This window comes from Bombus fervidus, chromosome 5, assembly GCF_041682495.2.
Source record: "Bombus fervidus isolate BK054 chromosome 5, iyBomFerv1, whole genome shotgun sequence".
Classification (NCBI taxonomy): Eukaryota; Metazoa; Arthropoda; class Insecta; order Hymenoptera; family Apidae; genus Bombus; species Bombus fervidus.
The window spans coordinates 14,473,767-14,499,203 of NC_091521.1; the positions used below are offsets into that span (position 1 = coordinate 14,473,767).

The window sequence follows — 25,437 nt, forward strand, 5'->3', positions numbered from 1 at the left end:
TGATAGATTAGACTACAATCTTCTGAAACACGTTTCTGTGGAGGTGGAGGTGTACTAGTACCAGCACGGAGAGACTCACCTTCACCTAGACCTTTCTTTCACCATGCAAGAGGGGATTTGTATATAAAAGCTCTCTTCTGGGTAGCAATGGCATCAGAAACCACAATTTCGCTCACATACTCGGTTGTCACTTGACCACGAGAAGTAACATACAGAATAATCTCGCTTAGGATCAACATGAGATCATTAGTAAGTGTATCACGGTAAAATTGAGCTCAATTATTTTCTATATATTTCAAATTAACATTCGGTGGTAATTACGTTTCTATTTTATTACTGCCACATAAAATGTATGAAAGATTATTTGATCGAACATTTTACAGGTGCTTTTGGTCCTCGTAGCCACAGCTATTATAAGCGTTTCCTGTCGAGAAACGAAGGGAGATAATCGACCATTGAGACCACCACCGAAGGGCAAGCGTGGTATCGCTGAGTATTCCGGAGGCTATTCGTCCGGCGGATCATCCTATAATTCTCCTCTTATAAGTTCCGGATATAGCGGCGGATCCTATTTAGGACATTCGGCAGGTATCCAAAGTTTAGGAGGTGGTTCTTTGGGACATGGTTCTTTGGGATATTCTTTGGGATCTGGAGGACTCAGCCTAGGTTCTGGACTGAGTCATGGCGCGGGTCTTCAAGGAATCAGTCTAGGAGGACACTTTGGACAATCCTCGTACGCGGGGCCGAGCCTAAATTCCATTGGTGGAGGAGGAGGAGGAAGTATCAGTTTACTCAGTTCATCCTCGAAGAATGGACCAGTTACTTTTGGCATCCACGGAGGCGGTATCTCTTCAGGCAGTTCCAGTTCTGGCAGTTACTCGGCGCCAGCCTACGCAACGGGAATTCATGGGCTGTCGTCGTACGGCAGTGGTGCTTCGAGCGGTATTAGCCTTCCAGCGATGTTCGGATCCGGGCATGCCTCCTCGTACAGTTTGCCGGCAGCGTCGCTGAGTTCGCTGGGCAGTTCTTCGGGCCATGGTCTGTCAATCCAATCTATCGCCCCGAGTTCGTCCTACCATTCGGTGAGCGGAGGTTTAGTAATTGATTCGAGTTCGCTTGGAAAAGGATCCTCCGGTTACAGCCTCCCTGTGTCTTCCTCTCACGGAAGTTCCAGTAGCTACTCTCTCCCAACGTCCTCGGGATCTCACGGAATATCTAGCCTCTCTTCCAGTTCTGGTGGATCTGCCAGTTACTCCTTACCAATTTCTTCTGGATCATCCAGCGGTCACATAAGCCTTTCCAGTGGATCTTCCGACAGTTCCAGTTATTCTTTGCCTGTCTCTTCTGGGTCCTATGCATCTGGATCATCGCATTCTAATTACATACCATCTTCCTCCGACGTGTCATATTCATCGGGTGGAAGTTCCAGTTACTCGAGTCCCTCGTCCAGTTATTCCGGTTCCGGTTCCAGCTATTCCGGGTCAGTTTCTAGCTACTCCAGCCCTAGTGCCAGCTACTCCAGCCCTAGCGTCAGCTATTCCAGTCCTAGCTCCAGTTATTCGTCTCCTTCCACCTCGTACGGCACCCCTGTAGAGTCCCATGGTTCCTATTCGAATCTCAGTCCTAGGTACGTTGCATACACCAGTTCAAAAGGCTACGATGCTTTGAATTCCGGCAGTAACAAATACGATACGATTTCGTACTCCAGTCCAAGTGGAAAGTATTAAATTATAGAATTGTCAGACGATCCCACGAGAAACGTACTCTTTAATAGATGACCAATCGCGGACCATTCTTAGATAAATCGATCGTGAATGTACGAGCGAAACGTCCAAGGGTCGTAGGATATTTTACTAATTTATACTTACGCTTTTAGCATAATTGTTTTATTTAAAACGCCGCTGCGTATTTATATTTCTGTTGTTTGCTTCGAGTACCGTTGTATATGTTGCGTAACATCGATATTGTGATGTTTGTTTCATAGTTTTATACCTACTGTTTATAATAAAACGATTCTTTTTATAACCAGTTGTGATTATTTCACACTCCTCTAAGCGGCGCGCTAATTTAATACTTGTCTGAAACGTTTTCGATTAAGAGACAAACATTTGTTAGATATTTAGCTCTGTTTTACTAAAATACTCGAACGTTCCTTTTTTTATTTTACGGACGAAAGATGTTTAAGTACAAAATGATTTTCTAAATCTTAATTAGTCCTTTTGGCGGTCGTCTTCGTTAACGCTATTTTTCTTATCGATTGCCTATACTTAAAACTCACGATGGAAAGATTTTTTGTTTCTTCATCTTTCACGGTGAAAGTATTGGCAGCAAGAAAGGTAGAAGAGAAGGGTCGTTATATACTATAAAGATGAGGACAAGAAACAGTGTCAAAGCGTAAAAAGAAGATCACTTTTACTCCAAGGCCAGCTCTGGCGAAATGAGCAAATTCCTTTCTAAACTTTTGTTCTTTTTGGGAAAGTATCCGACGAGGTGTATACACTGCAAGCCGGTCACTACTCGTCTGCAGACCGGTTTAATACGATGTATAAGGAAACTGTTCTTTTGCCACTGCCCTTATTTCTATGACAGTAACGGGACTTCTTAGATTACCGGTATAATATAACGATATTTTGTCCGAAGAAAGCTAAGCTTACAAAAATACTTAAGCAAAGAACCAATTGCATATCTTCCATTCGGCTTGATTAAAAGCTTCGTAGCGAAATAATTTGAGAGTTTCAGTTTAAATTAGCCGGAGAGTCTTGTAATTTTGTTTAAAGTCTAAGTTAATCCGGTACTTTTCGAACGAGAACGTGCATCGAAGGATTAAAGTAACCCAAGAGCTGTATCGAAGCAACTGGAAACGCGGCGAAGCTTGAAAACTTCGTTTACTCGTTAAGCTTTCCAAGAGAAGTACAGTTTTATATTTCTATACGAAATATCGGAGGAAAAATTCTTTGAAAATACTTGTTATCTACCTAACTTCTGTCAAATTTTTATACTTATTTACTATCCACTTTAACGCGTTCTTTTCGCGTAACGTTCCTTCCCGTACCCTTTTCTCTTCGCCTACTATCCTTTGTTGAATTTGCAGTGTAAAGCAACACCCACATAGAAGAAAGTGCAGAAATGCGACGGTGAAGTATTCTCTCGGTACCAATCTCGTACAAGCGTGACCCACTTTTCTACGATCGCACGTGCGCACGGACGAATAAACACGCATTCTCCTCGAAAATGACATCGATGAAGATGCTCGTAGAATCCTTGGCCCGGCCGAGACAAACGTAGAATCGGTGCATCGGCTAGACGATAGGAAAGTCACATTTCACTATTTCCCAACTGGTTTTGCGAGCGACATACTTGCACTTCACTCTTAGATCGGTGCCAATGACGTGCCTGGAGCGAAAACAGGGAAAACTCAGCTCTTACTCTTCTTCTTAATGATTAGAATCGCTATCGTGATTCGTGCAATTTGTTCGATGAATCTCGCGCGAAGATTATATTCATCAGTTAATAATAGAATATTAAAATATACTTTAGATATACGATATACGATTCCTTTCATTCGATTCCCCTCGCATTGGAAAGGGATACTTTCTCAAGCGATACGTATTCGACGCAATTGGCTATCATTTCACCAGCGAATAGATCTACTCGAAAGATCGTCTCTCTCTATTTATCACCGCGAGTTACACCAATCGCGTGGTTATCGAAGGCGTGGTACTCGTAGCGAAGATTCGTACGAGATCGATGCAAGGAACGTACATGGTGCCGGTGAAAGTAAAGTTAATCGAACAGATGGACACGAGTGGACCGCCCGCGAATTGATTCGAAAAAAACATCCGCCTTAAGAAGCGTTTGCACGACCGGAACTGAAAAGATTCTTCCGAGAGCATCGTGAAACGTTTTACTTCCGCGATCACACCACGATCTTCCGAACAAATTACTCTCCTACATTTTTCAACTTCTCGAACGAAAGAGATCGATTCGATCGCGTTTAGAGGATCGCGTGCTAAGCAAGACACTCTCCGTTTCTCTGCTACTCGCTATTTGCTGCCACCACGAGAACATCGTAGCGATAATTATTTACCGTCCGTTTAAACTCTGAACGGGCTTATCTTGTCCGCCGTGAACGAGAGCTTTCACGCTTCGCCTCGGTCGGTCGTTGTCTTTATTTCCTTCGTGACAAGATGGATTTATCCCACCCGCTTCACCTTAGACCAGTTTACCGTAGCATACCTTACACCGGTAACGAGACCGGGAGGTGTTTTACTAGCCGGTCTCGTTGAACCGGGCGTGCACCGGCTACGCTCGGATCTACATATAAGAACGGAGAAACGTTAAACTAGTTTTCACGATTTTTCAACCGGCCGAGTATAAAGGAGAAATTCAATGTCGACCGATACGTCATTAGACATCGCGCCGCCGTGCCGATTCCATCTGTTCGATCCCAAGTATCCCGGTCGGACGGCAGTGAACGGTGAACGTGACAAGCGAATGAGATAACGCGGAGAAACTAACACATCGATCGAATCCTGTTAATCATCGACAGACGATAGCGACGGTTGATCGATATGGACTTGTTGGTCAGTATAAATTTTCCTTTATTTTTAATTGATAAGCGTGCGAACGAACGTGTATCGAACCGATAACTTGATTTATACTTCGAATTTTAGCTATTGTTTCTACTGTCGTCGACGATTACGTCGACTTACGTTCAAGGATACGAGAAGAACAACGATCCAAATGATGAGCCCTTTCTACCGATATATCCGGTTTATCCCTACAGTCCTAAATTAATTAAAAGAGGAATCGAGAAAGACACCACCGTTACGCAGCCATCTCCGGAATTGTACGCGCCCAAAGTCGATGCCAAGGACTCCTATAGCGTCAGCTTCAGCGCTAATCACCCTCGAGATCCTTACAATTCTAATTACAACCCATATACCAAGATTCCTTCGTCATCTACTTACGCATACTACGGTTCCGTTCCATATACATACCCGACAAGTCCTTACAACACATACAATTCCTACTCGTCCCCGTACACGATACCTGCGTCCTCTTATTCAACAATGCCTTACTCGACCGCCTATCCTAATTATTATTACCAATCTCCCTATTATTATGCCGATTACTATAACCGGCCATTATTTCCGCCGCCACCATTACCACCACCTGCTATCGATTACTCTGGTGAGAAGTATTCCGACATGGAATCTAACGGCAGAAATAAAGACAAGAAACTCGGCGGTGATAACAACTACAGGAGTAACGACGCTCAATTCGTCGATGGAGCCAACTACATTTCTGCAAATTCGAAGGATCTCGATAGTCAATCAAGCACGCAGAAAACGAGCAGTTTCCAGAATCAGTTGGAACAAACGAACAGCATCCTGATTAAAAATATTCCAATTCCATTACCGAAAACGACCTACAGAGTAATCAGCGTTGCGGGACAACCGGTAGGTCCTGATTATCCTTTGCCAGCATCTTACGTGAATGCTCAGCAAATGGAAGAGCTTATGAATCATCACGATTTGGTCAAGCTATTGGCTCAAAATTTGCAACACGTTCCCGAATATCCTGCACGCGAATCGACCAAAAACAGCGTGATCATCGCGTACGACGATCAAGACGTGAACCAAAACGAACGAAGCAAAAATACGCGTTACGTTCCTGCTTCGAATATAATCGCCAAGACTGGTTTAACTTACGTCGTAAATCCTACGGTTCTTAGGAAATTGAACGTTGGAGGAACAAATGCTCAAATCGTACAGGCAGGGAAATCTCAATTGAAAAACATGAAGTATTCGTCCTTAGCCCCAGACGTGTATACAGGGATCGAGAAGCCCGAAGAAGATCAAACCGAGTCGAACGAGTACAAGAAGTACGAAAATTACGAGAACTCGTCCTCTCAAGATATCCAAGACGATTACGCGTCTGATAAACAGCAGCAGAATTACGATATAAATCCGGTCCAGTCTTATCAGAATCAAAATTATGTCACGAGGCAAACGCCTCGTGGGTACAATTACCGGTATACCAGCTATAACCCATCGCAAACGACCTCTCAGCGGCAATCGCAGCAGTACCAGAATAATTTGGACAATGCAAATTTCGGCGTTAAAACGAAAAAGGCGTAAATTTCCGGAGATTAAGAAGGTGAAAGGGAAATGGAAGAAGTTCCGTTAGTATGGTGTTATAATTTGTTGTTTCAGAGTTTTATTTTTATATCAGTAGTCGAATAAGATTAGCGTCGATACGATGTTTATAATTTAAATAAGCGTTCTTCTCTCACTTTTACAACGATTGCCATCAGAATGTTTTCGATATAAGGGTTCATTTAAAAAAAGAATTTATGCGCTTTTCTGACAGATCGCACAAGGTGCCGTACCTCATAGCATATTCTATAACGCAATATACTATCTTCGCGTTACAACTTTACCACTTTTATTCGTTTTTTACTTCGAAGGAATTCCGATGTCACGATCTTTCTCACCTATGACATATCTCAATGATATTTATTAGACTTTTACGTCCTACGCTTATGCAAATTCTGTACCCATTTTGTCATTGTTAGCAATAAAATATTGTTGTTGTTCCACGCGTTACTTTCGTTCTTCCTTCTTTATATTCACATCGTGCGCGTCTCATTTGCCAAATCTCGTAAGCGATACGATCATTTCACGAAATACCAACTTGTTCGAGAGTCCTTTCTATTTAAATATCAACTAGATGATATTCTGGATGAAAATCCTGCGCTCGTGTCGAGTGACGTATCGTAAACGCGGGTCAATGTACGATAGGTGAACGTATTTTAATCCGATCGGGAATTTTCGACCTTTTGGGGATGTACGCGGGAAGGCAAATGAAAGGAAACGATGCGGATCTCGGCAGCATCCGGTCGATCGTTTGGGCGCGGTAATGGAAAGGGGAAGTGAGATTGCGATTCAGCGGAATTACCCGAACCGTACATCGTGGCAGGTGAGAGAGAGTGGCGAGTTCCAGTGTTTTGTTTTATTTCTCACATTCCCAGCGAGTATGTCGGTGGTCGAAAATAAAATCGAACGAGCCGAGCCTCTTACTTTCTCGTGGCTGGGTTTGATCTCGATCCCTTATATACACGGTGACCTGAAAGCTCGATGGCATCACTTATTTGACAGCATTTCCATTGGTTCGTGTTTACAATACTTCAGTTTATTTTAGTTTATCTTAGTTTGCGAAACTTTGATCATACGCGGTCTTTCAATTACGTTCCCTTTGAAGGCAATCATTTCGGATTCTGTTTGAAAAATCCTACAGCTCTTTGATACCACAATTGCTGGCTCGAATCTAAACATCTTCAATTCTAAGTCCGCATAAAATTAAATTTCTCTCTCGCTGGTGCGTGTAATAAATTTCCTTCCTTAATGCAATAAATGCGATAACTTTGACATAATGTAAATCACAGTGATCAAAAGAGTTTCATGTTATGTTTTGTGTAGGAGGTCAGGTATAAAATTTCTATTAATTTTACAATCGTCTATGGAGTTGTAGTCGAGAAAGTGACCCGCCCGAAAGAACGAGTGTCCTCTCTCCCTTTCATAGTATCCGTTGTCTCGTGACAAGATCTTGATCCTGAAACCGTCAAGCTGCAATCGTTACCGCAGTATGGTCGAGAAAGTTCCTCGTCTTAATTGAAGATAATTCGACCGAAGGTACAAGCGAGCCGGTCATCGTTTATTAGATCATTCTCCCTGCTTCCACACCCAGAATGCGGATAGAAAGTGTTTTTTTTTTCCTGGTTTGACGAGCGTGTGTATTCGTACTTGTACTCATAGCCCGAGGAAAGGGTTCGCGGAAATGCGAACATCGCTGGCGAAACGCGTTACACGCGGACAAGGAGCGCCGAAGAAAATGATGGACTCTACAAGATCTCCTTTCCTTCCGTTAATTTCAAACAAATTTTTCGAAGGCCGTCGAGAGTGAAAAGTAATCTGCCTCTTTTTCTTCCAAGTTCCTTTCGCGCGTAGATATATTTCGCCTCGTCTTCTTGTAAATTTCACTCATACGCGAGAAAGATTTTCCCGGACGTTAAAAGCGTCGAGGCATACTTGTCATTTTCATTTTATTCTGTGTTAATAAATCGCGTCAATTTTATGCTTTAAGCATGGCGAATGTCCCATTGAAATTCTCTTCTTGAAATAACGCACGAGACAATGGTTTCAGGCTCGGTCACCATTAAATTTGACGATCATTAAGTCTCTCTCTGAATATATTGAGCACACCCTTCGATTGTTCGAGTCAAGTATTCATAGCGACTTTATTTCTTGTATTTTTAATCATCGCGAAAATTGTAGGAGACTATACTTAGATAATTTTATTCGTAAATTCTCCAGCATTGTATCTACTTCCTCCCATAGACTACTTATTTATGTACATACGAAATATACGTATTTGTAAAACAGATTCAAATTGATCGCATTATATTTCCAGTGTCATATTACAGAAGCTGTCGAATGCAAGCTAAGTGCACAGACCGATATGTCGATTAACCGATAAATTAATTGCTAAATCTTTGTATTGGGAAACACGAAACGATTTACAAGCAGATTACTTCCTATTGTACCACGTTTGGCGCACATCTTACATTGACAATGCATTTGGCACGAATTGGTCCGGATGGAAATTAGAAAGATCTATTTAATGATCGGCTTCCGATCCCCACGGAGTATATCCTTGTTTCTATTCACTTTTCACGATACGTTCTCACAGGTAAACGTCTACTAAACTGCTTGTTTTTCTTGAATTAAACATGGCTAATTATCGTGGTTGGTATATCGTGGGAAATACATAGCGTCCGACGAGAAGCTAGAAATTAGAAAACTAATATCTCTCAGGATAGATATTTGATGTGTACTGGTTTTTTAATCGTGCGAAGTGTATTACCAAGTTGTATTAGCATATTATCGTACAGTCTGCTATTAGCGATCGTATTATATATGATCAAGTTTTGGGATGCTCCTTTTTCCTCGTGCACGTAACATCGCACGTTCTGTGACTTTTAATAACGAAAGGGATGTTCCGTCCCTTCACTTGTATCTGAGTGAAGCAGGTATTCCTATCACGTGGTCCAGGAGGGCCACTAAAGACGCTATGATACACGAGTGAAATGTGCCCCGTCAAGATATACATACATACTGCTGGTAGGGGTAAAGGCTATATAAGAGAAGGTGAATCTACATTGGTTTTGTAGTTCAGCTAGAATCTTCGGGTCGCGGTCATACTTTCTGAAATTAAAGCAACATGGTAAGTGCTCTTCTAGTCGTCTCGTAATATCTTAATTATCAGTGGCCTCTTGTTTTGGACTATTAGTACGCTTTACGTTGGAAATCTGTACAACGTCTTATCTTCGTATGCGGAAATAAAATTCCTTAATATATCGATAAATTATGAAAAGAGAAAATGTCGGCTGCGCCACTTTGATAGTACCTGCATCGCAATTAGTACGAGAACCATAAACTTTTACTTTTGTATCGACGATGCGATGCACTCGCTTACGGGAGAAGCCCTCCTCCGGAGAGATTGCATCCAGGTGCAGTGTATAAAAGAGTGCTCCATACCGGATATTTGACCCAGAACTTCGTGATCAGTGAAAGTATATCCCGATGGAAGTTCATTTCTTACCAGCAATTGCAATGGTTAAGAAGCAAATATATGACCAAACATAAATAATGGCTATCGTTTGTTGCAGTCTACGTTATCGCGTATAGTTGTATCGCATTTTAAATTTGATTTACTTTATTTTAGTAATATTATATTTGAATAGAAACGATCTCCAGTTTCTTAGTTACACGATACTTTGCTATTTATTTCGCAGAAATTTTATTTGATGCTGGGCTTGCTGTGCATCGGTGCGAATGGAGAAAAGAAGATCAACTTGGAGGACATAGAAAGGGATAATTTAAGAGTGGAAGGTATATCGAAATCCGGTATTACACGGACGGAGCAATCAAAATTTCTTACAAAGCCAGAATTTAGCCAACAACACTACCAAGTACCGAATCAGTATCATGGACCACCGACTAGTTCATCGGTTACGTACGTAACCCCACTTCCAGCGCAAAATGTAAAACAAGTTATAAATGTCACGAATCATGTCAAATTATACAATCGTTGATTAACTCAATTCATGTTTATTTAGTTCCAGCCAGAAACGTACGTTCACCCTAACAAGTACGCGGCGAAAGAACAAGTTTACCAGCGGCAAAACAACATCTCGCCGCAACAAATATTACCACAGCGATATTACAACGAATACCAACAGCAGCCGTCATTGCCCCCGAAAGGAATCACGTCAAATGCCTACGAGTCGGAAGAATTGACTTACCAACCGGAAGTGAATATTGGCAATCAGTTGCAGGCTGCACAACAAAAAACAGTTTCGGCGAACTTCGCGAGAAACGTGAATAAAGGTCTCGACGATGCGAAACACGAACGCAACATTTAAGGACGGCCCGACCTTAATTTAATCTCTAATTAAATTTTTACAGAACCGGTATACATCGACATCCCCACGATGCATCTTCTGACTTATTACCCGAATTTAGACGTAAGTTCCGGTAAAAGCGGATTATTGGTACCGCGATTAACCACAGCAGCGACCAATCATATATCTATCCCTGTCTATACGTCAACGCTAAATCAAAAGCCAATAGTAGCGGCGAAGCAAACTTACCAAATACAGTACGCACCAAAATACAATAGCGCACCTGCTGCTTCTTCGACCAAGGTTAATATCCGGAGAAATAATTATTAGAAAGTAGAGCTTCGTAGTGTTTGTGGAATTTTGGAAACGATACTAGAACTAAATAGAAACTTTCATCGTTTCAGGTTACGAAGGGTGCGGTTTATACAACTCCCGTTAACTCAAAGAAATTCTCCAACTCTGCGTTATTCAGCGTGCCAACTTACGCACCATCGGATCAAACGTATGCCCAAGGAAGACAACTTTTATATACACAAGCGTACATTGCTCCGTCCCAGCCACAGTACGTTTCCCAGCTAGTGTACACTCAACCAGCAACGGTTTATATGCATGCCACGCCAGTTTACAGTGACGTTTACGCTCGTCCACCTAACTACGATCAAGATAACTCTTTGCAAGGCAGCGTGAAATACACCGCGCCGCTTGAAGAGTTGCATTCCGCGGCATCAATTGCTGATGAGCTGCCGAATCAAGGTCTGGGGCAGCAAAACAGTCAGAGCGTGACTCAGAATTACGTCAAGGTTCGTAGCGATGCGAGCAAGTAAATGGAATTTGTGATAGGAAGGCAACGAAATTCCTTTTGATTAAAACATTTTGCTGTATAAATATACTTTTCGTAACAGGATCCGGAAGAACCAAATACCGATCTAGTACCACCTCAAATACCACCGCAGGATTTCAAATCCAGTGCCACGTCTTTGACGCCCGTCTCGTCGCACGACGAAGAACTTGTTCCAGAACAAAATTACGTGGGTTCGTCCGAGCCTAGATCATTGTTAGACTCGTACGTTCCAAGCAACGTGATCGCAGCCCAAGATACTTCCAAGTACGAAATTATTATTTGCAACGAGCTATATGTGTGCATAAAACTTGCCTAGTCTGTCAATTCCTTAGATACGTTTGCTAAGATAAATATTCGTTACAGATATCAAGAGAGGCCGATAAAGCTGGAAAGGGGTTTTCTTCCATCGAAAGAAAATTTCTTATACAAGAAACGCAAGATCGATTAATCCATTGAGCGTTTTCTTTATCTGATAATTGGCGATCGTCGAGTATGATGGTCAGTAGATACTGTTAATAGAAGCTTCGACGTTCATTGCAGTTGAGAAGCGAGTGAAGATATACCGCCGACAATAAAAGGCGTCGCATCTAGTCTTTTATCGAAGATTCTTCAATCACAAGCGTAAACGTCGTACTTATGTTTAATTTTGTTGGTCTTTCGTTTTTCTTTTTCTTTTTTTTTTTTTCTATATACCTGTAGATGTACGTTTTACGCAATTTTTTAATAAACTCCTATTAAAAGGAACGTTGTCCTACATTTTACCATCTTTGTTCTGTATTAGGTGAAATTTTTACATCCGACGAAACAGTTCAGTAATTGAAAGTTTTAATGGAATTAGTATATCTTTTGGCTACCTATTGTAAATTGAGCATTTTGTAAATTGTAAAAGATAGAAAATATCTGAAACCTTTAATATTCCATCTTCTTTGAAGTTGAATAATTTATTGGCCCATTTCTCCGATTATGACGTTAGTGTAACTATGATAAAAGCATCGCCATCACATTACGTATTCGAATAGAGAGCTGTTGACACAAGGCAGAGGCACAGCCACTTAGCTATTTACGCGGATGCCGGCGCCGTGTGCCAAAATGAGAAAGCGGATCCTGGGGAAAGAACCAATGGTGCAGGCTTTTGATATTATTTGCCAGAAATTTCAGCTCGGCAAACTTTTAATTTTTTTTTTCTTTTTTTTTTATTAACACGCTGTATACTAATTAAGAAAAATATCACAACGGTATAAATGTTACGTAGCAATAAAAATTTGCTTTGCAATTATTTTATTTTTAATCAACGGTTAGCAAATGACGCAGCATTAAGAATTTGCGTAATTGTAATAATTTATCGAGTTTCGGCTAATCTTTTGCACGTCTTAATTAGCGATGAAAAAGTACGTGTCGCCTTGGACGATAATTAATTGTCGCTTTAATCTCGTTGTCGCGATCATAACTACGAATACGTATATCGTGACATTAGCTTTCTTCGTGTCGAAATATTAACCAAGGATGAGCACACTGCCATAGCGGTGTCGCTACGCTACTGGCAGATGTCTTTCCATACGTATCGAATAAAGAATGTCAGTGTGTTACAGCGGTGAAACTATAATCGTGGTGTCCCTCTCGCGGTTCAAGCGAAGGCATATAAGGTGGGATGTAGCCGCCACTGCTTCATCAGTTCCAAATACACGCGAGAAGACCAAGAGTCAAGCGTACAGGTTTAAGGTCGACCGTCATCATGAAGATTCTCGTGATACACGTAAGTACACCGATTTCTCGCTTTAGCTTTGACATTTTCTTAAACGTTACATTTTTATATTTCGGAAATTTAACGCGTCCTACCTGCCAGCTGATCGATTCGACGTTTAACATCTCTATACGCAGTTATTATAAAACGGCAAAGTGGCTAAATTAAGTGACTGATGCAAATATGTGAACATTTATCGTAGAAAATTCTCTTAGATATATTACGTGTATGTTATACAGGATTCTTTAAAGTTTCAACTTTTATCGATATAATCGAGATTATAGTGTTTCATTATAACGACAACGAAATTTCAAAATGATTTATATTATGCACATAATGTTCGTTTCATGCTTAAAATATACAAATTGTGGAGCGAAGAGGCAGGACAAACGAATAATAGTTTTACGTGCACGGAATATGACTTTTACCTTATCTCGTTTATGAAGGATCACCCTTATTAGTTTTTCGGAACGCTCAGAATGATAATACGAATGACGTTATTCGTATGCGTTCCAACGTACGTTTCTTCGCTTATCTCGTCTTATTTCGTACAAGAATCTACTAACTTATAGAACACATCGATATAACTGACTGCTAGCTACACCGATCTATTTAATATCATCTTTGTCGACGATATCGACTCAAGATAATTCATCGTTTCGTTCATAGAATTAAATTCTTTCTGTCGACGAGATTCTTCTGAATCGGTCATTATGGAGAAAGTGTTTCTTATTTTCTTCCATCTACGGTCGCGCAGGTCCGGTAAAGTAACCGTGGCAGATGCTCTTGAGCAAGTCAGTGAAAGTCCTTGAAGGTACCCCAGGAACGGAGGCTCTCGGCTGTCATAAAATCTATTCGGGTTATTCGTTATTAGGTAACGGTTGATTTTCTACCTGGTCGAAAGATAAACCTTGGTAAAAATGGCGCGACGCTCCATTTACCGAATAATCATTCTCTGTTACGAAAGGCAGTAGCGTTCAGCCACTAGGTTGAGCGATTTCAAAATTAAATAATTTCTATGGTAATCGGTCCGAGTGCAAAAGAGTATAACGCGATAATGTCTATGCCTTTCGAGTAACTTTCTTACCTGTCACTTGGAGATTATTAATGACGTCTCTTAGAGAAAATTAACATTCACAACAGCACGCTTAGATACAGATCCAGCTTGTTTACGACTGTTTTAAAACGATCTTTCAAGTTTGCGATATTTTTATTTTGAAATACAGAGTAAAACTTTAATTCGAGATACAGGAATATCAGCGGAGATATACAGTTACCGAAGAAAGCGGTGAAAATCAGAAGTGCGCGCCGTACGAAACTCGTTCTCTTTACTTGCCAACCGGATACTTGGCCTTAACTGTGACCTTGTAAAAATTCACACTTCTTCCTGTTAAAATTGACCTCGTAATACTTATCGAGCAAAAAATGCATCGATTTCCCTTTGTTAATTATAAGTTTGTTTGATAAACGTTCGTCCATGTTAAGAATAAAAACGTATGACATTCTACGATGAAGCTGAAGGAAGGGAAGTGAAAGTAAAATTATCATTACTGGAGTATCGAGCTGTAAGATCGATAACTACCTTCTCGTTATTGTACACGTCCGTTCATACTTCATACGCTTTTCGTCGCTTTCAGATTCCTATGGTTCTTCTCATAATTGGTTTCTGCTCGTCGAACGTCGCTGGGATGTCTCTAGCTTCCAAAGCGGATGATGATCCAGAATACGGGTCTACCATTAGCTCCCCTTTAGACGATATCGACGATGCCATTCCGAAGAAATCTGATTCAAAGGATGAAGAGGATCGGTCGGATGATCTACCGATTTTACCACCAATAATACTACTAGATTTCGGCAACGATACAGAGGATGAAAATATCACTTCCGAGGAGAAATCGAAGCGTACGGTGAACAGCGGTCTCGGTTACGGTCTCAACACGAACACCATTCAAATGAGAAGATACAACTACTACTTTCCAGCCGGAAAATCAGGGACCACGGTGAGCATCGAGGAATCGATTAGCCCTTTTCTACCAAAGACGATAATCGAAAGGGTACAGCCAAGCAATCAAAAAGGACATTTTGGCACGCAACAGAACTCTTTCGCCACATCATTCTCCGAGATTAATGGCCAGGGTCAAGCGAATATCCGATATTTGAATTTTCATCGGCCCACGAAACCCGAGTCCGTGTTCGGATTACGAACGAAGCCGCAAAAAGCCGCAACAAGTTCTAGTTCCGAATCGTATAGAAACTTCTTTACAACATCGAAACCTCCAGTCAGCTCATTCGCAATTCAAAATCCGGGATACAGGAATAATAATTTGCCAACTACGACACAATCACCTTTGCCTGTTAGCGTCACGGAGACACTCAAACATGTAACTCCTAGTGTTGCGAACTTTGCGAGTTCACAGAGCGATTCGTTCAACTATGTTACCGCAGGTCCTTTCTCTCATAACGGGAACGCGCAAACTTACACAAGCCAGAAACAGAATATTCGATCCAATATCAATTCCCATAGCTTCGGTTCCGTTTCTCAAAATATCGACTCCTCTACGATCGCTCCAATGAACTACGATCCTCATTTTCCAAGAGATGGTTCGCCACACTCAAACAGTCCCAAGTACACCGTGGAAAATGGAATCCGCTATGAGAACAAAGTCTTTTGGAAATATCCGGACGGTAGGGTCTCCGACGTTCCGCCTTCTACTTACGTTGAATATTCGCATCCGTTGGCGCAGCAATCCACAAAAACCCAGGAGCCTTATTCGATTTATGAAAATAGCTCTACGGAAAATAATATTTTATCACAGGGGCCGGTGCAATTTCCTACGATATCCGAGCAAACCGGACGAGAGCCAAATCCATTCGTTTCTGCGGAATCCTTGTCGGCGAGTTTGCCACTGCAACAAGTGTATCGACTCGGCTATCAGAATTTAGTGAGCCAGAGGCAAAATGTAAACCTGGCGCAACAGCGTCAACCCAACGGCAACCTAGCAGCCTCCTATTCTTTTCCCCCTGTTTCGTCAACTTCACTGGAAAAGACGAAGCCTAGCTTGACCAAACCCAATTTCAATCATAGTTCGCGTAATCAGCAACCTTTGTCAAGATACATGGTGAATAGCCCGAATCCGGAATATTCGACGGAACCGACTACTAACGGCACCACACCTGTCAACTCTTTCTTCAGTTCGTCTACCGTACATTTTTCTCAAACTACACCCAAGTACAATCCGAAAATACAAAACTATCTGGATACGATACTCGCAGAAAATAGGGAATCGCAGAAGCAAAGTTTCAGTAACAACGATTTAAACGATTATTCTAACCTACAGTACTCGGACTTACTGAACTATAATCCGTCCATTTCTGAATATATTAGAAATCCTTCGTCTATTTTGAACGTTCGACCGACTTTCGTGCAAGCTGGAAACTCTTTGATACCGGTCATTATACTCAGAGTCGATGGTGCCTCTCCTATTCAGACTAAAGACACGCAGAACATCAATCTGAAGGCTCTGCTTCAACAATACTTGCTTCAGTATGCTAAGAGCATTCAACAATTGGCACAGCCGTCAACGTACAATCTCGGTTCGGAATCCTTTCCCAAACATTCGACGATTGGGACTAATAAGAGCCCCGTTCTAGATCTGATTCGGTTGACGCAAGACGATGCACGATCACCGACTTACAGTTCAAGTTCGTACGTTGGGAAATCGAGTTACGAAACTAGCAATTTAGATGGTTCGAACAATCGTTACGTCCAAGGGTCAAGCGGTCGGCAGAAAACTAAAAGCGTTCAAATTTTAGAGGATCCAAGATATACCAATTAGAAGGTCGACAATTAACGACCCATAGAGAAAGGAAAGAGGGCAAGCGAAAGCGACGTGTCTGGCACATCTACTATTATTTTGTAAGACGCTTTGTGCCATTGAACTTGAAGGGAATACGATTTATTAAAGACAGTGATTCGGTAGTATTTAATACGGGATTGTGCAATAAAGTTTGGCAACCTACTGTACCTACTGCGGTTGCTGCTTCTTCGAGAGTTGCGAAGTAATTTCTGAACGTTTTAAATTTTCGAAGAATTAGTCGTGCTCAAAGTGGATCAACGCTTTGAAATTTAACCTATGATTAACCAAATTTTTTACTTCAAGAAGGTACCTTATAAACTTAGTTCTTAAGGATCTGGTATAAAGCGTACATTTACGCTTCTGTATACATATCTATCTAATTAAATAAAATTTGTACTTAAGCAAACGAGTCTTTCATTTCCTCTAAATTTAGTTTAATGAGATCATTAGCGATATTTATCGCATAGTACGATGTTATTTCCACGCGCTGCTTAAACACAATCTTTTTAATTTTCGTTACTTTCGATTCCCCTTCTACCATCCCCAGTCTCCACACGAAATGTTTTCGATAATTCCCCTTATCAATCTGATCGATCTGATTAATGACATTTAGCATTATTATCTACTTAACATAAACTCTAGAACTAATTAACGTAGAAAATTCAAGAAAAGTAAAAACCCGCGGGAAATTTCTAATGTTTTTTCTTCGTTTTACGATTCACCTAGTGAAAGATGCGAATTTAGCATACATTTGTACATATATGCAAAACATCGCCGATACCCGAGAAGCTTAGAACGCATTCTTCGCAACGTTGACGCCGACATCAACATCAAAGTTGCTTCGAAGTATAGATCAAATCTAAATTGTGCGCAGCATCAGCAGAATTTTCCTCAGCTGCCCCTTCTCCCATCCAAAAGAAAAAGAAAAAAAAAAAAAATAGCCAAAGAAGAAAGGACAAATGCACGTGAAACGGTTGGGAGAGGAAGGTAATTAGCATTAATTATTTGTTAAGTGCAGATGAACAAACTGAAGCTGCGATGGTCGTAGGGCGCAGTTAATGCCACGTTTTCACAACGAAAGGCAACGATAATATCTCCGCCTATCTACAGAGCACGGCAATTAGACACAAGGCATTAAACTGTAGCGATTGCGAGTGCGGTCTTACACAGCAAAGAATGGTCGAGCGTGGTACTATCATGGTACACCGACATCAGCCGACGTTTCTATCGTGTGAGACTGGTTGCATCGGGAGGAGTAAGCGCGCTGCGCATAATGCGTGTGTTTTAGAGCGCATAAAATCCAGTCGCAAAACTACTGACCATCTAACGCGATTCTTTTATACTTTGCGATAATTTTATATCTAATTGGAATTTCTTCGTATCCTGCTGTATCGACTCCACCGAAAAATAATCTTCGAAATATATTAATTCTGAATCTTCTAATTATTACCTCGAACAACGAAGCTTATAAGCAGAACGTAGAGATATAATAAGAGGGATACGAAAGATTAACGCGTTATATATCATTAATCGATAGACTATCGTTAATTACGATACGAAATATTTGTGAATCTCGATGCTTAGTGCGATCAGTCAGACTAAGTTACTTTTCTTCTTTCAGCAACTTGGCGTGGTATGCACGATAATGATGCGTGGTCGCATCCTGCAGTTATTACGGACAATAATTTCTCAGCGATGGTCGCGTGTCGCGAATGAAAGTATCCTCCGACTGGTGGACTATAGGATAATATTTAGAACGATATTTTTCACTTGGCTACCAGAGTGTATAAAGAAAATCGCGTGTCTACTATGTGGCTCAGTTCTCGCGTGGAGGTCCAGCTCGCAAGATCTTTTGGATTATACAATAGAAATTCTGAGAAAAACCCGTGTTGCGATCAATGTGTTCAACGCGAAGCTCGGTGATACTCGGTCCATCTTAATCGTGGTTTCTGTTTTAGAGGGTAAACGGTGCTTCTGCTCCGGCTAAGAAAATGTTCTTTTGTCTCGTAAGTACGTGATACCAAACTTTCGACAAAAAGTGCCGATTCGATTCTGTGTGAATTGTGACGATCGGATCACGAACGGTCAGAATTTCGTGAACGAGTGTAGTTCTCTTAAACGTCGATACGCTAATTCTTGTGTCGACGACGATATATTTTCTCGTAATAGATCAGCCTGTTCGAATCGCAATGGAAAGAGATTGGTACTTTTATGCTACGTTAAATCAGAGATCGTAATATCTTTTCCGCCGTTTTTTAATGCCGTAAGAAGATGAAAATCTCGATAAGCTACCGGATAAATTAAATCACGATATAAAAGAAGAATCTAACGCTGTTTCGTATATATCCGAAAAATTAAACATAAAATGCCGATAAAGGTTTATAGAGTGTATCTAAACACGCACACAGACCCGCGTAATTGGAGCACTTTCTTTCTTCGTATTTCGACGTTGGTGTTTTCCCTAATTTGTCTCGTGTACGTGTTAGCCAATTAAACGTCAAAGGAAAGATCTTACTTTCTTTGAACACTTGGGCGACTGAAACCTCGTGTGCCGGATTATTTTGGTCTGCCCGAAAGTAGAACGAAATTTATTGCTACGTGGTTAACGTCCACTTATTAGACGGGAATGGTATTATTCTCTGGCAATTAAATGCAATTTTATTCTGTCCGAAGCAATTCATTATTAGCTATGATTATTTCACTTTATATCCCAATTATCTCCGTCGAATGTCAAACAGGAACGTTCCACTTTAATTTGAATTGCTACCCTCTACTGGCGATTTCCATTAATAACCTTTTCGACTGAAATATTCCTTCTTCGTGCTATATTTTATTCTTAAATTGAAAATCGTCCAAATTCCAAGAGATTCGATTAACATCTAGCTTTTGCGAATCGGTGAGAAAGTTCTTGAGGATTTGCTTCCGTGCACATTCAGTCCTTCACTGTCACAGTACACACGCATGCCTCTCGCATTTTACTTTTCTAGTATGTTTTTTTTTCTAGGTCAGCCCAATGACTGCCATTTATTTTCACCGGTCATTCCGTTTAATTTTGGTATTATCTTAAATTCGTGATAATCGGTGCGCTTTCTTCTTTCGACCACCGGTGCGTCGACTTTCTTCAAACCAGTTAGCGTTTTAGTTAAAAGCATTCGATAAATCCGTTTAAAACGCGTCTCCTGCTTCTCGTGCGTTTCAATTTGATTGACGTTACACGATATACAGAACTGCGAACTTTATCGGCCAGTGAAACGTAGTTTTACTTAACGTACTTCGATCACGATTGACTTTTTATTCCATCACTTGTACATGGTACGAACAAATTGCGGCTGATAGGAGAAAATTCGATTATAAAGTACGCGAATTAAATGGAAATAGTCGTTTTCTTAACTTACTGTTAATAACTTTGTATTCGGTGCAGGTTGTACTCTTGTCTTTGAGCTGGCCGCACGTAATAGGAACAGGAAACACGCACCCACGGGATGAAGCGGCGTTTGATCAGATTGCAACTGCGTCGGAGAACGTGGCGCAAAATGCGGAGAAGCCAGAACAGAAACCGGAGTTTCGAAACCAGCTGATAACATCCATGATAGATACCACCGTGCACTATGAAAATTCAAATGGGTTTGTACCTATATTAGTATCTTCATCGCCATCACCGTCTGATCCATTCGAGCAACCAGATGCCACGTCGTTGAGAAAAGAGAAAGAATCGATTAACGTTACTTGGAATAACTTCCTAAACGAGCGAGTAAATCCGGCCAATACCGATAGCACCGACGAACAGACGGCTCCACATGAAACGGAGGACGATAACCTCGAGGACGATCCTGTTTATTCCACGGAAGCGAGGATATTTTTAAACTTTCCTAACTTGAGCGCAAATCGTAGATCGTTCGAGTATCAAGGCGATCGAAACAATTTCGAGCTGCTTAAAGTTAGGAACGACACACCGGTGGTTGCCACTTATACAGATTTATACGACGAAGCGTTGGGTATCAACGAAAACGGAGAAGAAAAAACGTCATCTACGTTGAAACATAAAACTCAAGGGAACCCAAGGCAGAAAGTGGAAGATTATATGGCAAATTATGGAACAATCGTGTCCGAAAATAACAGCGAAGATGATTCGCGTAGTTATTACTATTCTCATAATTTAGCGAAGGATCTAGGGAAGAAGAGTCGCGATCAAGAGAAAGTCGACAACAATTATCAACAGCAGAATGTTCTCAGTTATGACGGTCACGGACAAAGCGCAGCTAGACAAAACGAGCCAGCTGCGTCGTCCTTGCCAAGGCTGAACGACGAGGTTAGTGTCTTTTTGAAGACCAACGCAAAGAACGACGGTGGTTCTTACAACTTCGCGCCTTCGTCCCCTCAAGTTCCGAAGAATCACAAATTTTCCCACCCTGTCGTGGTTGCTGAATCTAATTACAAATTTCATCAGCCGTCCAGTATATCCGCTTTCGATACCGATAATCACCAAACTTCGAGGATAATCGATTCGGTGAGCTCCGAAGTGTCGCATCGTTACACGATGAACAACAGAGATGGAAGATTTCGAAGCGACGAGGACTCGAGAGACGCGTCGGACGAAGGTGATTACGCGGAGTACACGGAGAGGCCTAGAAGAGTTCAGAAGAGCAGAAGACGACCTAGCAACAGCTCGAAGCGGCTCCCGAAAGAACATCGAGGGAATCTCGATAGCGCGGAGCAGGAAAGCCAGGGTAAGAGGCATCACTCGTCGAGATCGAAGTCGCATCGTCAGAAAGTAAGGGGTAATTCATGGACAGACGACGATCGGCATCAAGATCAAGACGATAGCTACGAAGACGCGAGGTACGATGGTAGATTTTCGGCCTCGGAAATGAGGCACGTAAAATCGCAAAAGTCTAATTTCAAGCCGAGCAGTAGCTGGAACCAGATCTCTCCGAACCTTGAGATTTCTCACTCGAGTGGTATTGAAATCGGCCAACTTGAGAAACCGAAACTCATCGTACCGGTCAAAGTGAACTTGGTACCGGTGGCAAACTTTGATCACGCAACAGCGATCGGTAACAGTCAAGGCTTCGACGTCTCTAATGCAATCTTGCACAATATCGTTTCAGCCACGCCACTTAACGCGGTAAGCACGTCCGCTCCTGAGATAAGCACCGGCGAGAATGTGATCGGTAACGATGTAAAGATAAGAGTATCCACGCCCCTGCCAGATATTATCGTTGGCCAGAATAACTTCCACAATTCGATGCACGCGAACCTTAAACCCCAATACGTATCGAATACAGTCGCTCCAGTTTTTGCGGTTACTCCGAGCTTAAACCATAACTTGCAGAGCATCTCGGCTCAAGATGCTCAAGGCACGGCTACATCTCGGCCAGCAGTCGTCACTACTTCGAATCAAATGTCGGCGAACCACATGCCGCAGCTAATACTCCCGCAGCCAACTTTTCAGACTATCTCAACGTTGATGCAGACGCCGGTCATCGGCTCGGATTATATTCAGGTGAATCCTCACGGGATACACGGCCAAAATCCTATTAGTCACGGTAATTTGCAGGCGCAGCCGCTTCCAACGATGCCCACGATTACACCGACGCCACAGACTATACCAGTCACGAAGATCAACTTAATAACTTCTGAATCGCAGAACAAGAAGACCATGCTTCCCGGTACAAGCACGAATTTCTTGGCCTCGGCGAGCTTTGCTGTCGGCCATGACGATCAAGGGCAAACATTCAATGGTAATCCTTATTATTTGGAGAATTCCAATTCTCAAGGAGTGAAGCCTCAGGTACAGGACAGTCTATATCAACAGTCGTTGAAAAACATTAACGTAGCGCCGAAAACGAAAACCTATCTCCAAACGACGCATTTGCTACCAGCGGTCTTCAATCCTATGCCAACGTTCACTACGTTATCGGCGAGTACTCCGCAAATATTTTCGGAACAGCAGAACATTCAAGGAACGAATTTCCTGTTGCAACAATCTCGAGATCAGGGCCAGCAATACTTGAGACAAAATACCGGTTTCGATAACAGCGCGTCAACGTTGAAAAACATCAAGCTTCCGTCCCTCGCGTATCAAATGATCGATAACACGGCTAGTCATAGTACCGATAATATTAATACGTTAAATGCATCACCAAGTGTTTCAGGAATCATCGGGAATGCCCATTTACCGCACGTTGGCGCGAGAAACGTCGAAATTGTCAATCCGAATATCAAACCGAATCCGATAGATACCACGATCATAAATTCCTACGAGTCGATGAATTATCCGACTGCTGTTTTAACCACCTCAATTCCTATGTTCTCCACAACCAGCTTCGTTACGGCTAAACCAGCCATATTGTCGACTACCGAATCCACGAACGTGCAGAATGTGATGAATGCATTTACGGATGTAGGCTCGAACAATAATCAAGGCATCGGCAACGATCTGAAGGCGTACCAGTCACAGGACAAACCTATGTTTAATCCGATCAATTTCGTTCCAAACATGGATGTCGTAAAAAATCAAAATGCGTTGAACAACAAACTGCACGCCAATGAACCACTTCAACAAAATCTGAACCTAGTCCCATTGCTGCCTGGAGGTAATTTCTTTAAACCTTCTTTTTCTGCGCAAAGCGAACTCTTGGTAAAACCGAAATTAACTTTAGATCTGAAGACCTACGCGGAGCAAATGTTCAAGGAATCTCTGAAGACTATTTATAATTCTCAGAAGTGGAACAACGATCGAAAGCCTGGGAACAATCGTAATAACGCTACTGACTTGTCAGACATCGCGAAACTGAAGAACGAGCTGCAACGATTGAAAGCTTCGCTGTTCGATTCTAGGCAAAACAAAGATCAACTGGAAGCGCATCATAGCGAAACAAAGGTACGAACAACCGAATTATCTGGTAAGAAGCCGGACGAGATGATAGCCGCGTTGGAACAAATGCTGAAGAAAAATCCAAAGAATTCTTTGCGTTCCTCCTATGGAAATAACAAACCGTATCGACAACGCAGACCTCAAGATCAAGACAAATATAATTTTGGATCGAACAATGACTTTAAAGATACGAAACATGTCAGAGATTTCCTGACACCACCGCAGTTAAATTCGCATCGTACAAAAAGTCATTTACGTGGAAAGCCAGGGAAAAAGAGACCGGGACCAAACAGATTCAATAACCATAATCATAATCATAAACATAATCATCATCATGGGCCAAGGTCACATTCTAGAAGTAATTTGTCCCATAAATCGGCAAATATTGACTCTTCCGGATCAAATATCGATTCGGTTCACACCGATGGCTCGCCGAAACACGACAACACGCAAGATTCGAAGCAATTCAGAAAAGGCTCCCCTTTTGATTCACACGCCTCGCCCTCCACGTTGTCTCGTGATACAATAAATTTCCCTAAAGCGTCCAAACAGCACAAAGATGGTAAAGAGAACGCTTATAATCATCCTAAGGTGCATAATTTCCTTGGTTTATTGATGAAAAACAAACAGTTACCCAACGGAGCCACGGCAAACTACTTTCGCGATAAAAATCAGTTGAATAAATTTTTCGAAAATGAAAAAATGCGAACGCAGCAGCAATTTTACGATGATACTTTGAGGGATTATTATCAAAAAGTGACCGATGGTATGTTGTATTCCAATTTGGGGCAGACCGATCCAAGCGCTCGAAGATCTTTGTCGGAAAAGAGAACCGTTTAAGTCTGAATTTCAATTAACAATGTGTACCGATTCTTTTCGTTAATCTTATAAAGCAAGCCGATTAAAACATTAACAAAAGGTTCTATAAAATCAAGGTATATGAAGATTCGTATTATTAAATATTTTTAATAGCAATACGAAATTTAAAAATAGCATAGATAAATGAACAGAAATAAGAAGTAGACGAATGAGTGTTATGTTTTGTAAAACGATTATCCATTTTCTTTTATTTCTTTTCGTCGTCGGATAGAAACTGTCGCGTGATTACGAATGACATTTATCGACAATTCGCTTAAACATTATCTTACATAATATTGAAAGAGTTACAACAGTTTAAACGAATGGAGACTGAAGAGAAAGTTTCAATTTTTGTTTGTTTTCAAGGTACTAGAGATTGTTGTGTATATATATATATTAATTACAAATGAAAAATATCGATTCACTTAATTTTCTTTTATTCAACGCAACTTCCTTGTACCATCACTACTGTATAATTCTTGTAAAAATCCCTCGATAATGTTATGTAAAGTTGCACAATTGAATTATAATAAGTAATAGTTGTCTTTGTTTTTAGCCTTCTACTCTATGCATTTACTTGATTATCGTCGATGACACTCACATCGAATACTTATTGAAATAAATAAATTTTATAGCATAGTGCTAATCATAAAAGCGCACGAGGCCAGCTTAAATTACAATTCAAAACTCCAATTTTTCTGATTTTTCGGTGTCGTTAATTAGTCGTAGTTGAAAGCATCATTAATTTGTTATAAGCGACGAAGAGAATATAGCAAACGTTTTGCATTAAACGTC

At 41.3% G+C, this 25,437-nt stretch overlaps 5 protein-coding genes across 6 annotated transcripts; all 5 read left to right on the forward strand.

Moving 5' to 3' along the window:
- Positions 1 to 92: 92 nt before the first annotated feature.
- LOC139987263 (uncharacterized) lies at positions 93 to 2,025 on the forward strand. The gene is made up of 2 exons (XM_072003291.1): positions 93 to 249; positions 384 to 2,025. The coding sequence occupies exons 1-2, from the start codon at positions 238 to 240 to the stop codon at positions 1,725 to 1,727; spliced, it is 1,356 nt and encodes a 451-aa protein (XP_071859392.1). The 5' UTR covers positions 93 to 237; the 3' UTR covers positions 1,728 to 2,025.
- Positions 2,026 to 2,098: 73 nt separating this feature from the next.
- On the forward strand, positions 2,099 to 6,603 carry LOC139987262 (uncharacterized). Its single transcript, XM_072003290.1, has 2 exons — positions 2,099 to 4,583; positions 4,674 to 6,603. Exons 1-2 carry the CDS (start codon positions 4,572 to 4,574, stop codon positions 6,141 to 6,143), a joined length of 1,482 nt encoding a protein of 493 aa, XP_071859391.1. The 5' UTR covers positions 2,099 to 4,571; the 3' UTR covers positions 6,144 to 6,603.
- A 2,547-nt stretch (positions 6,604 to 9,150) lies between these two features.
- Positions 9,151 to 11,974, forward strand: LOC139987310 (uncharacterized). Its single transcript, XM_072003412.1, has 7 exons — positions 9,151 to 9,288; positions 9,860 to 10,108; positions 10,184 to 10,454; positions 10,533 to 10,771; positions 10,873 to 11,268; positions 11,371 to 11,573; positions 11,673 to 11,974. Exons 1-7 carry the CDS (start codon positions 9,286 to 9,288, stop codon positions 11,755 to 11,757), a joined length of 1,446 nt encoding a protein of 481 aa, XP_071859513.1. The 5' UTR covers positions 9,151 to 9,285; the 3' UTR covers positions 11,758 to 11,974.
- A 930-nt stretch (positions 11,975 to 12,904) lies between these two features.
- On the forward strand, positions 12,905 to 17,313 carry LOC139987232 (uncharacterized). The gene is made up of 2 exons (XM_072003244.1): positions 12,905 to 13,062; positions 14,688 to 17,313. Exons 1-2 carry the CDS (start codon positions 13,042 to 13,044, stop codon positions 16,884 to 16,886), a joined length of 2,220 nt encoding a protein of 739 aa, XP_071859345.1. The 5' UTR covers positions 12,905 to 13,041; the 3' UTR covers positions 16,887 to 17,313.
- A 1,064-nt stretch (positions 17,314 to 18,377) lies between these two features.
- LOC139987345 (uncharacterized) lies at positions 18,378 to 25,228 on the forward strand. 2 transcript variants are annotated; one of them, XM_072003494.1, is made up of 3 exons: positions 18,378 to 18,913; positions 20,329 to 23,503; positions 23,570 to 25,228. In XM_072003494.1, exons 1-3 carry the CDS (start codon positions 18,899 to 18,901, stop codon positions 24,622 to 24,624), a joined length of 4,245 nt encoding a protein of 1,414 aa, XP_071859595.1. In that variant the 5' UTR covers positions 18,378 to 18,898; the 3' UTR covers positions 24,625 to 25,228. The 2 variants fall into 2 exon arrangements, with proteins under 2 accessions (XP_071859595.1, XP_071859594.1); XM_072003493.1 differs by having other exon boundaries at positions 20,329 to 25,228.
- Positions 25,229 to 25,437: the final 209 nt, after the last annotated feature.

Bases quoted from the DNA above. Each gene is read 5' to 3' on its own strand.
- LOC139987310 (XM_072003412.1), top strand. The intron at 10,455-10,532 runs GTCTCGACGATG...AAATTTTTACAG, and splicing joins CGCGAGAAACGTGAATAAAG to AACCGGTATACATCGACATC. The intron at 10,772-10,872 runs GTTAATATCCGG...TCATCGTTTCAG, and splicing joins CTGCTGCTTCTTCGACCAAG to GTTACGAAGGGTGCGGTTTA.
- LOC139987232 (XM_072003244.1), top strand. From the start codon at position 13,042: ATGAAGATTCTCGTGATACAC. The intron at 13,063-14,687 runs GTAAGTACACCG...CGTCGCTTTCAG, and splicing joins TGAAGATTCTCGTGATACAC to ATTCCTATGGTTCTTCTCAT.